Raw genomic sequence first — 14,408 nt, forward strand, 5'->3', positions numbered from 1 at the left:
AAATAAATAAATTAATAAACATGAATTGTCTTTCATTACAAACTATTCTAATAGGTACAAATAAAATTGAGCCTATAGAGGTTGTGTACGTAAAATTTCTCGCTCTAATTTATTTTTATTAATTGGTTGCACGTACTTTCTTTGACGTAAGCTTCCGGAGCTTCGTTTTCTATACAGTTTTTTGTATAAAGTATCACGTGATCACCTGTCAACTGTCATAGAACAGTAAGCGCCGGAAGGCTCGGACGCTGCCCGGTCGGCCCGGTCTAACGTGAGTCATCCTTATGTGCCAAACATGTCATAGTTTCACAGAAATTTTAAGTTTACTGTGACACTTTCACACTTTATCAAGTTTTTCCAGAGCTAGCTTGGTTTGACTTCGTCTATTGATTACGGTCTGCTTCTAGTTTCATCGTTCACTACAGTCATAAAACGACGTTGGAATTACAAAGTCATGTTCCCATCGGTACCGACATCGTAACCTTGTGGGATATTATCGATTGTTGTGATCAATAGTTTGCACATGTCTCTTTGGCAATACATGTGATAAATTAAAACGTACGGCCCATTTTTATTTTGTAGTCCGATTTATTGTTAGATTTGAATAAAATTTGGCTGGTTTGAAGAGTTCATTCAGGGCGGAATAAATGCGAAATCAAAACATGTCTCAAAAAAAGCGGCCAAGTGCGAGTCGGACTCGCCCATGAAGGGTTCCGTATTTAGGCGATTTATGACGTATAAAAAAAAACTACTTACTAGATCTCGTTCAAACCAATTTTCGGTGGAAGTTTACATGGTAATGTACATCATATATTTTTTTTAGTTTTATCATTCTCTTATTTTAGAAGTTACAGGGGGGGGGGGGACACATTTTACCACTTTGGATGTGTCTCTCGCGCAAACTATTCAGTTTAGAAAAAAATGATATTAGAAACCTCAATATCATTTTTGCAGACCTATCCATAGATACCCCACACGTATGGGTTTGATGAAAAAAAAAATTTTGAGTTTCAGTTCGAAGTATGGGGAACCCCAAAAATTTATTGTTTTTTTCTATTTTTGTGTGAAAATCTTAATGCGGTTCACAGAATACATCTACTTACCAAGTTTCAACAGTATAGTTCTTATAGTTTCGGAGAAAAGTGGCTGTGACATACGGACGGACAGACAGACGGACAGACGGACAGACGGACAGACAGACAGACATGACGAATCTATAAGGGTTCCGTTTTTTGCCATTTGGCTACGGAACCCTAAAAAGGTATGCAGTTTTCCGTTCATCATCATCTTCCTCGCGTTGTCCCGGCATTTTGCCACAGCTCATGGGAGCCTGGGGTCCGCTTGGCAACTAGGTAGTTTTCCGTTGAATTATGAAAATACCAAACGTTTTCGTAACTCAGAGGAAGATTTTTTTAGACATACGATGAAATTGCGCTTATATTGTACATCATAATAGGAAACTATGTGTTCACCAAAATGTTTTGAAATCTGACGAAAAAAATATACAACAAAACAAAAGCGTTTTCAAATTTAGACTCAAATACACGAGTTCCTACCTACCGACAGTACTAACACTAAATTCGTCGTAAATAATGATATACCTATATTACATGGATTTGCCTAAGTTTAACGGTCGGAATTAGTAGCCGCTGGAGTTAATCAGACCTTAAGGAAAATTTTAAACTGCCTTGACCCACCCTTGTCACTTGGGTTTGTGGGTCACGCGGTTTTCATTCAACCGAAAATCATTTAATTTGTGTTATTTAAAACCATAACGTTATATAAGTTACTTAGGTACAATTATATTTTTTTGTCAAGATATTCATATTTAGTACAAGCTTTTTTCGCTGATTTCACTTTTCTTACAACGGCAACTAATACTCATCGAGACAATTTAACAAACCCCAAACACAATTAGGTTGCGTTGTTTTATAACAGAGTTCTTATGGCCACCTCCTGTGACCATCATCAGATCAGCCCAATGATACCATAATAATTATTGCATTGTCACCCAACTTACACAATAGGTACCTATGTGAATATGTGCTAAAGTTTCAGCTCTCAAATAAAAGCTTGTAAATAAATAGTGACCAAGTGTATTGCCCAGTGTTTGAACTGGCATCTTCAGCATCAGTAACATGTATAGGTAGGTATAATATTCTTTGGGTTCGGATAGGGAATGCTCGCCCTTAGAGTATGATCAAGAGCGCCTAACCTTTCAAACATGGCAAATAGATTGATACTCGACACAAGAGGAACAGGAGGCTAATTCAAACTTATATTGTGACATCAACATGATATCAATCGCTCGTGCATTCCCACCCTGGCGGCCTAGCCAATGTGACAATCGCTTGCGTTTCGCCATCGAATCGCTTTGTGTGTCTCTATCACTCTTCCATATTAGTGTGACAGTGACAAGTTGCGTTTCGTTCGCTACAGAGCGTTTAGCGATTGGCATGTTGGCTACGGGGCCTGGTACGTTCGTATACTGGCACGAGCGAAATACACGGGTGACTGACAGCATTTAGGGATATTATCATTTTGATGTCACAATGTCAGTCGGAATTCAATGGCCTCTCGGTACCGCTGTGACCGGGAGGTCTAGAAGGAGGCCCTTGGTCACTTTTTCGGTAGTAAAATAAGTCATCCAAGTGCGAGCATCTCCTATCCGAATTCGAAATTTTTATACACTACATACAGTACTAGTGTGAACACTGAAAACAACATAATATTTAATAAAATAAATTAGTATTATTCCCTAATTGTATCTTATCTTACGAGTATATAAAACCTTACACTTTTGGTTAGATAGGTACATATATTTGTCTCCAAAAATATTACCTACTCTGACCTTTGTTAAAAAGGGTAATTAACTCTAAAGTTCCATTTGCTCAAGTAACTAATTAAGTTAGTTTGTTTAGTTGTTTGATTGTGTTTCACGCCCCAAACTATGTAATTACAGTTTCACCAAACTGGCTTTTCTTATAGTTGCTGACATGTTTATTATTGTTTTAGAATCTAAATAAAAACAGTTTTAAAGTTTGTTTTTTGTTTTTTTTAGCCAAGTAAATTATTAAGTTCTTCTTCTGTGATTCAATTTCATATTTCCATATTAGGAGAAATTTAAAAATTATAAAAAATTAAAGGTACTTAGTCTGATGAATAATCATTTTACAATCAAAAATTGACAGCCATTCATTTTACAAACAACCCAAGAATTGGCGTAGGAACTAGTTTTTACGAAAGCGCTTTTTTACCACCAGCCACCAGCGCTTTAAAAAAACGTACTAAAAGTTAAATAAGAGCATTTGAAATGAGTTAATTTTCCCGAAGGCCGCGTCAAGGGCGTCCTCGGCACAATTGACTAAATGACCGGATTCTTGGCAACTGCCTTGTGTACTAGCAACACTATTAACTGACTAATGAATGATATACCTTACGACCTTGCATTAAGGTTGAAATTGGTCAATCTTTATCGTCGATACTACGAGTGGTTTTGGCCGAATTCTGAATATTCGGCCACACTCTGATTTTACATTTTGTGTCCCATTCATTATGAAAACTGTTTGCTTACAATGATCAATGTTTGCAAAGATTTAAATTAAATTGCTCGTAAGTAGTGTATGTAGTTTGGAGTCAAGCAAATCTAACCTATGTTAAAAATATCATCGGCAAGAAACAAATGCTAAAAAAAACTATATTAAAAATGTATTTTTAAGAAGACATTTTAAATACCAAATTTAATGGTTTGCGGCAGGTTTTAATTCTGCATATTTTCTTCATAGTTCATAGGTGTGTTTTCGGTATATTCAGTTGAATATTTAATACTTACTTAATATTTGGCCGGTATGGAGTATTGGGTAATACTCGGAAAAGTAGCCGCATAGGCCGAATACCGAATACCTAGTTGCCGAATATTCGTGACATCTCTAGTCTTTATCGTCGATTGATCGCTCCTAGACTCTATGTATTTGTAATAAGGTTCGAAATAGATTAGTTAGCTGGTATTTGTAACGTATTGATTTGTATGCCCTTTACTAGTTTGGTTAGCCATTGTGTATTCGAGTGTATTAACTTTACAGGTATTAGGAAGGAACGAACATGAATTCAATCTACAGTATTTTGATCTGATGATTTTATTACCTTGAATAAATAAAACCTGGCAAGGCAATCGAAAATTCGACAGAACTTTAATATTCAGATATTTAACTATATTTTTGACATTTACGTGGAAGTGGGATTAGTCGTATCCTTCCAAGCTAATAAAGATTTAAAACCTTAATTTATATGTACCTACAGAAATGCGATTAACTAAAATTTTTAATTTCTATACGAGACGAAATGGACATCAAACCGTCATGTAAAGTTAAACAGCAAATTCTACATTTAAAACCTTTAGAAACAAAATCCAGCATCGTGAAATCACAGGGAAAAAGTCACTTTATTCGACGCCTTGATAGAAAGATAAAATATATGAAAGCGTAGAAACCTCACGGGAAAAGTTCCTATCTGGAAATAATGTTGGGAGAAGGGGCTAGTTCATCTGGTTTGTTTTGAGACAAAAGTCTTAGATTTAGCTTAAGCGTTTATATTTTAACAAATGAAATTGTAACTTAAATACTCAGTGCAAGTTGCAGTTAGAGAAACCTAATTTAATTAAGGATATTGATAATAAATTTGGCATTTCCTACAGCATCGCTGCCATTTGTTGATGTCTTGGGTATTATTTATTTTCGTCTTTTTTGCAGCAACGCTATGCTGCAATGATGTGGTAATTATTATATTTAAAAAAAATAGGACATTCTTACACAGACTAAGTCCCACAGTAAGCTCAAGAAGGCTTGTGTTGTGGGTACTCAGACAACGATAATAAATATAATAGGTATACAAATACATAAATATATAGAAAACACCCAAGACTCAGGAACAAATATCTGTGCTCATCACACCGGGATTCGAACCCAGGACCGCGGCTTCACATGCAGGGTCAGTGTCGACCCACTAGGCCAGACCAGTCGTCATACCATATGCCATTACTAATTGCTGAACACCTAAAAAAAGTGTTAAATAAACGTAAAATGTGTAGTTATTCAAACAATATTTTTGTTATGTAATAGTTTTTACATATTTTTATTATATACTGTTGTTTTTAATGTCCGTAGAGTAAATTTCACGAAAGCCACAAACCAAGTTTTTCCTATGAATTCTGATGTTATTTCACATTACCCGACCAAACACAATTAAACTTATTCAGAAACATCATACAACTTGTTATTCAAACACAAATGTTAGCTATTCGGACACTCCCAAAACTAACAACAATAATCCCAGAGGTCTGAGAATAATAGAATAGGAACCGACTTGTGACGTAATCTTGACAACTCCCTAATTGGCTACAGACCTTCAAACTAGAGTTTGAATTCAAAACAATCGCCAAGTATAACAAGAAACTTGAGAATTCAACAATTACTAATAGCTATAGTAAGTACAATTACTAAATTAGTTCATATTGTAAGAGATAGAAGCCTCAATATTGTAATAACTCGTTTAAAGCATTTGACCTTTTGTGCCACGATTAATGACTTCGATAAGGCAATAATACTAACAGTTTGACCTCTAACTGGTACACAATAAGTATTCTAAACAGTTTGAAATAAGATTCATAATCAAATGAAGGACGCAATGTAGATTTATTATGCTATGTAAGGAATTTGAATCCCGAAAGGGACCACTCTTGGACCGGAATGTTAAACTAAAATCCATTTTGATAATAATGACCTAAGCAAATTCGTCATAAGACATTTCCTATATTATTAAAGCAATTTAAACTTGATGTTAAATTCAATCAAAATAATTTTCTCGCTTAAATGTGACAACTTAGGGCTTTTGTAAATTGAAATCTCCATTAAAAGTTTTACCGTGTCAAATCAAGACATTAATAATATTTGTATTCATATGGTATCTACTTAAAATACATACTTGTTATTAATTTGAACAAAGCAAAAAATACAAATAATATTTTCGATAATGACAGTAAAACTTACTATAATTGCACCTGATAAGATATCTATAAACAACATCCGATCATTTATGAAACACGCCGTGTTCAATAATGTTGCCTATTCACGGCAAGTTAACACTGTAATATAAGGCACTAGTGATGTAACAAATAGTGTTTTAGTGAGGTAGATGTGTTACTTAGTTAACTTTTGCTCCTCAGAGCTGAAAGAGAAGCACCGCGAAGCGGGGCCGCGGGGCTTCGTCAATTGTTTTTCGGGGTTAGCTGTACGAGTATTTGTAAATATAATAAAACTCATAATATCTGGGAGACCGAGCTTTGCTCGGAAAACATACAAAAACTCAAAAATTAGCGTTTTCCCAGAGATAAGACCTAGCTAGATCGATATTTCGCCCCCGAAAACCCCTATATACCAAATTTCATCGAAATCGTTAGAGCCGTTTCCGAGATCCCCGAAATATATATAAATAAACAAGAATTGCTCGTTTAAAGGTATTAGATAGATAGATAGATATAAATAAATAAATAAATATTATAGGACATTTTTACACAAATTGACTAAGCCCCACAGTAAGCTCAAGAAGGCTTGTGAAGATATGTGACTATTATATCGATTGTTCATTATGCAACGTGAAGTAACGCAGATTAATGATTACTTACACCATTTCAAACTGTAAAAAAATGTTTATATGTGTTTTATTTTTACACAACTTGATCACTTATAGGTATAACTTAAAATTATTCAAACCGTTTTTATGCAAAATGAAAATATGTTTTTTGTTTGTATACAAAACATTACACACCCCGATCGTATTCGTCGCATCACTAGAGAACACGAACACAGCCACAAACCAATCAATAGAATACTTAGTCTGCCCGCAACCTCTAAAACGCTTAGGATCGAACGCAATCTAATCGTGGTGCATTGCCCTCTGGGCACTCCGGGGCACTCGACCAAATTCGAGAGTCCGCCGTTTAAAGGGCCCTCGGCACTCCCAAACTACGTCTTTAACTGTTCGGGTTACAGCATTTTTCCCGGCGACCCATTGTTTTTAATTGGTGCTTAGTTTCGGCTCTCTGGGTAATGAGGTGTCCCGAAAAATACTAAATTACGTCCACGAAGAATCTTGATCTCTTAACAAAGCCTTTGCGGTTTTTATTTGAAGAATTCATTGTGTTTTTCTTACAAAAGAATGGCCGTGGGATGGCCACTACGGTTTTCAATTGAAGGACGCCTGAAATCAGGTCAGTTGCAATTTCTTCCCGCAACGATTTTAGCGAAACAAACACAACTTTTAGGTGTCGTTGACGAAACTATAATATACAGGGTGGAAAAAATAAATAGGCCTTGGAGACAAAGTGTCTTAAAACCTTAAGTTAGCTCATTTTACATGGTACAGGTCGTTCAAAGAGATGCAACCTCACATACGAGGGGCAAACCGAAAGTTTTTAGAATAGAGAAAACTGTACTAGTAATTACATCGTCACTCTATATTAATGCGTACTTTAACTCGTTATGATGAAGCGTAAAAAAATAAGGATAGGGTCACCATTAAACGCACAGGGCTCATTTTCCCAAAGCCTTTTTTTAATGCCAATTTTGAGTCCTCATAGGATTTGTTTGAAATTCGTCGAGATTAAAGTCATTTTAGTCTTAAGCTTGATGCTAGTTCAAGCGAGATCTTTAAGGTTTCCAGTCTTTATTGTTTTCATGTGAGCCTTATGTATGATGTTTAAATAACACTTCTTATAATATGACTCACCAAATGCGCATCCCTGGTGGTGAAGGTGACTGGATCAGCCGAGTCGGTGGCTGTGCAGGCGTACTCTAACCTTCCGGTGACCGTGATGAGCTTACTTCCGGTTCTGGCGAGGTCTATGAGGTTCAGACGGAGGGTGTCTGCTGAGAACTCCACCTGAATATGAAGAGAACATTTAGTAAGATCAATGGTAAAGATCGTCTTTAAGGGAAAACCGTCTACAAGCTTTTTCATCGATTTTAACTCTTAACCGTTTAAATCTTTAACCGTTTACATAAGTAACTAGATAGATAGAATAGTAAGTAACACTACGGTTTCCATCCCCGGTAAAAGAGGCAGAGGTAAACCGAAAACAAGATGGAAGGACGTAGTTCTAAAAGATATGATTGAGTGCAAAGTATCCGAAAGCGACGTCGAGGATAGGGCGAAATGGAAGCGAAAGACACGGAAAGCTGACCCCATCACCCATGAAGAGAGAGAGAGAGAGAGAGAGAGAGAAGTAAGTAACTAGATCAGAAAGAAAGAATCTCTTATTTTTTAGAAACTTCAAAACTCAGAAGACCAAAAAGCTTGACGCCTTCTTTTCTTGCTCGACGCAACACGAGCGAGGATTTTCTGTTAGCATTTTCAGTATCATGTCCATACCCCGGGGTTTTAGGAGCGTGATGATTTCGTGTATTTATAACTTTATTTCTTGTATAATAGTTACCAAACTATAAAATAATAGTTGGTGGTTTAAGCTCCGAATGAGCTTAAAAATAAGTTTTTTCTACTCGTCGACTACAATGCTTGAATTAAGACTTTGTATACCAAAGTGAAATCGCATACTTTTTTCACTATGGGACCCCAACTCAACTATAATATTCATTTCGATACTGGTTAGGCAACTATAATATTCATTTCGATACAGTTTAGTCAACTATAATGAAATTGACCAATCGAAAGCGCGGAGAAAGTACCAGGGCCTCATGAGTTACGAGGTGTCGTTGACAAACCGGCCGGGGGCGCGGGGCGCGGGGGCCGGGTCGCGTACGAGTATGAAGGTATCGCGGCTGCTCGCGCATCTTAGCTGTATACTTTTGGTTTTTTTACCTACATATATGATTCTTCTACTAGTTTTAAGTATTTTTTTTTGTTGACTCGTAGAAAAAGTATTGTATACAATAGTGATATAATCAAGCTTTTCAATCTCGTACCTTCCTTAGGCAACTCAGCAAGCTTCGTTGCCTAAACACGGTACTCGACTGAAAAGCTCTCCATTATATCACGATTGTATAAAATACTATTTAATTTGTTACTTTTTTATTGGAGTGGAAAATATACCTACCGCACCCAAAACCTCGAAGTATGATCATGTCTTACCTTCTTCAAGCAGCCTATGAAGTTCGTGTGGACCCTGGCTCCAGGCAGAGCTCGGGCATTGAGAGAGCCCCCCACGTGGGCTCTGGAACTTGCCAGCATGGTGAAAGAACCGGCCACGTGGGAATGCTCTGTGTATACGTCATCCACCACTGCTGAGACCTGTTGGAGAAAAAAAACACTGTGTTAAAAGAACACCAGCAGCAGCAGATTTAAGTACGTCTAATTAATGCAAAATATATTTCAGGCCCATGATCCCATTACAAAACTGTTTCATAAATTGATCCAACAAAATCAAAAAAAGTACCTGCTGTATCAGAAAATGGTCACACAGTATTACATAGGGTCAGCCAGCCACTATTCCGTCTATTAGCATTTTTCTCGAACAACGAAAAGATTGATAAATTCATCGACAAATGGGTTTTTTCCTACGAAAATCAAAGAAATATACGCTCGTGGACGGAATATTATGACGGAACCAGCCATATTGACCTAAGTAGTAAGTTCTTTGTAGAGTAGTTGCATTTGTCCCCTAGATGCAATGGTCCTGGCTGACCTTAATCTATTTCGTCAAGTTGTGATGCCGTGAAGAATTGTTATAGTTCCATTATATATAAACTAAGTATAATACAGCTGTATACAGGGTGTTTCCTGTAACAGGAGCAATAAATTAAACAGTAGGCTATACTCCTCAAACTGACCAACATTTGTTTAACAACTTTTAAAAATAACTTATGTTTTGATTTTTATTACACTTTAAAGTTTATTCTAAGACGCAATATACTGCAAATCATGTTATGTTTGAGGCGTGACAAGCAACGTCAAACACACTGATGTATCAGCGTACATTGAAGGCAATATTTATTTTGTATGTAAAAGACGAAGTCTAAAGGATTCGTAATATTTAAAAGTTGTTTAACAAAAGTTTTATAGTTTGAGGAGTATACTATTTGTTTTGATTATTTGCTCGTGTCACAGGCCCACCCTGTATATATTACAGATAGGTATTCAGTTATTGTTGTGAGTGTGAAAGTGGTGTAATATAGTTTGGCGATTACCGGAACTTCGTAAGAGGAAACTTTATGTCATATTATATTACGGAAGATTTTACTCAAAGTGATATTCCCCAGAGTTGGAAACATCTGTGGGAAGTTTGTTTATTGTTATTATACATTCATTAGATGATAAATATTATAGGATTCCACGAAAAACTACTTTTATTTATCGTGAAGAAAGCAGCTACCCGTACCATGAGTCACTGGCAGTGCCAACACTGACATAATATACGCAAACGTCTACGTTCTATACATCCCTCTCGCACTAATATGTCAGTACGAGCGAGATGCATATAGAAAGTAAGTTACATTCACGCTAGCGTTTATGTCAGTGCCAAACTGGTGGTAGCCACATTAAAGTTTAGTTTTAGGTTAAGAATATATAGGATAAATATATCTTCTTCCTGACAAAAATTAATGAAACGTCAAGCTTAACCAGTGTTTAAAAACTGTATTTGTACTTATTTTACTCCGTTATTACTGACCTTCTAGTATGAGTTGCGTTGCGCGCGCGAGTCCATACTTGAAGTCGCGCTAGATGTAGGTAAGTATATGTAGAGTCGCGCGCGAGAACGCAGCTCATGCTAGCAGGGGCCCATTGCTCGAACGCTAAGACTAATATTATTAGTCCACGATCTGTCAATTCGTACGGGTTTCCATGACAACAAACTAACAATATTAGACTGATATCGTTCGAGAAATGGGCCCTTGGTCTGATGGCGACCGATGTACATCGTTCGATCATCGTCCGTGATCCTTTCTAAAAATATTAGGGCACACCTTGAGCGAAGTTTTCAATCGCAACAAAGTCAAGGCCGCCATTAAAACGTGCGTGCCCCTGTCGTTCGTGTCCACACGATTGTGGTGCTTTAATCAGTCACTGGCTTTTTGGGTCTGGGGCGTCGTTTTTTAGCTTACCAAGCGTGAGTCAAAGGATTTGCTAGACTAAAATAACTAGGTACTTAGGTATCTAAATTAATTTTGTATTAAGCAGAAACGCCTGCGAACAATGCTATTAAGCTTAGAATAAATTTAAAATGGAAATATATACTGTACTTGAACTCATAACACTGGATCGCTAGTCCATTGCCCTGCCATCTGAGCTACCAAGACCTCACCCAAGAACAGCAAATATTCCCACCAAAAGGGCCATTAGGGCGGCACACTGCAGCGACATCTACCGTAAAAGCGTTACACTTCTTCTTCGTGCGTTAGAACTGCCAAATCACATTTTGACCATCTAACGACAACCACATAGAAGGGAGGGTACGGGCGGGGAAAAAATGAATGCAATTATAAAAACATGTCTATGGTTCACTTATTTGTCAGATATGACATTTAAAATAAGGTTGGCAACAATGTATTTCATACAATATTTTTAAGTGGTCATTACACGAAGTATCGAAAAAGTGCCCAAAAGATACAGCGTGTATGCACAAATGCTTTTTTGGGGAATAGACTAAAGACTTGTCTTGACAACTATAAGAGGTTTAGAACATATGTGTGCACGACCCTTTCAATGACAAATAAAAGTACGGGAGTAGAAAAGGATATAAATGACACGCGATTTTCGAACGATTATTCACACGTAGTTTTGCTAGCCCGCGATTTTACAATTTTACCGCCTTTTCTACTGACAAGATTTGCTTGACCAACTACACCTACTCATTTTATACTTGTTTGGATTATATCGCTAAGCTTACTTTTTTAAGCTTTTGAATTCGTATTAGGTAAAATACTCTTTAGATTTAAAGAAGTCGAGGGCCCACTAATCCCTTTATCGGCACAGTGATTTGTTTCGTGACCTAAGTAAATTCTGTAATCCTCTAAGATTGTTATTTTCACGGTATTTACATTTAGTAATTTTTTGACAGAAAACAAAGTGACATTTCAGATTATATGTAAAGTGTCATTCTATGGAACTTGCTAACTATGTAAACAAAAGTCACTAGTAAATTCATATTTTTGACAATTTGTATATGGGTTAGAGAAATTTTGTTGTTGTTAAAATTTTATAACACTCATATATTATACATTTTAATGGAATATTGCTTATGAAACTACAAAAACTTATCCTTCTCTTGGGTTGGAAACTTTTTTCATATTCGCCGCGTATAACGAAAGTTCCGTTTAGGCTATTAAGCGCCAAATATATCAGATATACATGTATACATTCGTAGGTGTGTACAGATGTCGCTTCTCAAAGTTTTAAGGTCATACAATTTTGGTCATGTAATAAAATCTTTTTAATTTTACGGATCAACTCAATCATTCGGTTTAGTCCATGGTTGACTGGTAGAGAATGCCTTCTGGCATTGATTTCGCCACTTGCACTTTCATGTATTCTGCAATAATGTTTAAATAAATAAATTTAAGAAAAAAAGAAGGAACTTTAGTTAGGTAAATTCAGTTACCATCAGACATAATATTGGATCAGAGCTGCCAAATAAATAAATAAATAAATAATTAAGCCTTTATACGTCCCACTGCTGGGCACAGGCCTCCTCTCATGCGCGAGAGGGCTCGGACTATAGTCCCCACGCTAGCCCAATGCGGATTGCGGACTTCACATACACCTTTGAATTTCTTCGCAGAACCAGAACTGCCATTTCCAGAGCTGCCAAGATGCTCAAAAATATCTAAACATGCACTTTAACGGCTTGATACGGCTTTGTTCATAACAAATCCTGATCGAATTCATAACCTGTTACCTATTAATCACAGAATATATAGATTGAGAAATAACTCTTTTCACCTGACTGCGACGAATCAGAAAAATATAATTAACAGTACATATGGTGCTACTTTCCCGAACTAGTGCGGGAAATAGCACTTGCCGTGTGTATCTCGAAAGTTTAAAGTGCCATTTGTACTGTAAAACATTGTACGATACACGTGCGAATAGGTAATTCGCAACTCGTGTCGATTTAAAACACTCCCTTCGGTCGTGTTTTAATTTATCGCCACTCGTTTCGAATTACCTCTTTTCCGCACTTGTATCATCATCTTCCTCGGCATTTTGCCACGGCTCATGGGGAGCCTGGGGTTCGCTTGGCAACTAATCCCAGTAATTTGCGTGGGCACTAGTTTTTACGAAAGCGACTGCCATCTGACCTTCCAACCCAGAGGGTAAAGTAGGCCCGGCCCGTATTGGGATTAGTCCGGTTTCCTCACGAGGTTTTCCTTCACCGAAAAGCGACTGGTAAATATCTAATGATATTTCGTACATAAGTTCCGAAAAACTCATTGGTACGAGCCGGGGTTCGAACCCGCGACCTCCGGATTGCAAGTCGCACGCTCTTACCGCTAGGCCACCAGCGCTTTTATTTCCGCACTTGTATCTTAAATAACTATTTCACCTGACTGCGGCGAATCCAAAAAATATGAATATTATTTACTTGGTATATGCATATCCTAAATTATTTAGTTAGTCGCTAAAAACTGCAAAATACCGCAGCGCGTAACTCGACGCAATATCACACAAATGAAAATGGCTGTATAAATAACAATAAAATCTGGTAGAAAAGTGCATTGTTAGGAATAATGGCGTACCCATGAATAGCAGGCTTTACAATACAGTGCTATTCGTTGCTTAGCAACCATGTGCCTCAATAATGAGCAGTGGATTTATCCAGCAAATTTTGAAAAGTCGTAGCGCTTATTTAGTTAGGGTTCCCAAAAATATGAATAGCAATACGTATTGAGGCCTAGCTGTCTCTAGTAACTTCGTCGATTCAAATCCTGATTAAACAACTTTCCCTTAATACATTAAAAATCACAAACACAGGTCATAAATGCACCATTAAATTTGTGTAACTATTTTTGCACAAAAACATGACAATTGCTTCCAGAAATGCGTTGTTGAACTTATCGAACACTTGGTTTTTTGATAAAATAACAATTCAATAATAATGATATGACCTGAACTCATTGCAACTTAACCCATTCAGCGCTAATCACAACACGTTGTTGTTTTGCCTCTACGAAGCATTTTCGCTACATACCGGGAAACCCATGTTATCGGTTACAACGTAGCGCTATACGAACGTGTTAAAACAAAATACTCACCCTACAAAAGCTCGTCATAGGTGTAATCTGCGAACAAGAGAAAACATGTTAAAATACCATAAACATAAAAAAAAAAATTCTTTTTACGATTAGGGAAAAAAAATTAAATTAACGCTTCAGACTCAACAGACATTTTTGTATTTATGT

The 14,408-nt window shown here is 36.8% G+C and overlaps 1 protein-coding gene across 1 annotated transcript in view; it reads right to left on the minus strand.

Annotated features, from left to right (window-relative positions):
* LOC134655745 (neurexin 1-like) overlaps window positions 1-14,408 on the minus strand; it is a 45,213-nt gene that overhangs the window by 20,996 nt on the left and 9,809 nt on the right. The window contains exons 3-5 of the mRNA XM_063511211.1: window positions 14,262-14,288; window positions 9,142-9,300; window positions 7,783-7,935 (exon numbers count right to left, since the gene is read on the minus strand). Coding sequence (XP_063367281.1) covers window positions 7,783-7,935; window positions 9,142-9,300; window positions 14,262-14,288 — 339 coding nt within the window. The remainder of the gene's footprint in view (window positions 1-7,782; window positions 7,936-9,141; window positions 9,301-14,261; window positions 14,289-14,408) is intronic.

This window comes from Cydia amplana, chromosome 17, assembly GCF_948474715.1.
Source record: "Cydia amplana chromosome 17, ilCydAmpl1.1, whole genome shotgun sequence".
Taxonomy (NCBI): Eukaryota; Metazoa; Arthropoda; class Insecta; order Lepidoptera; family Tortricidae; genus Cydia; species Cydia amplana.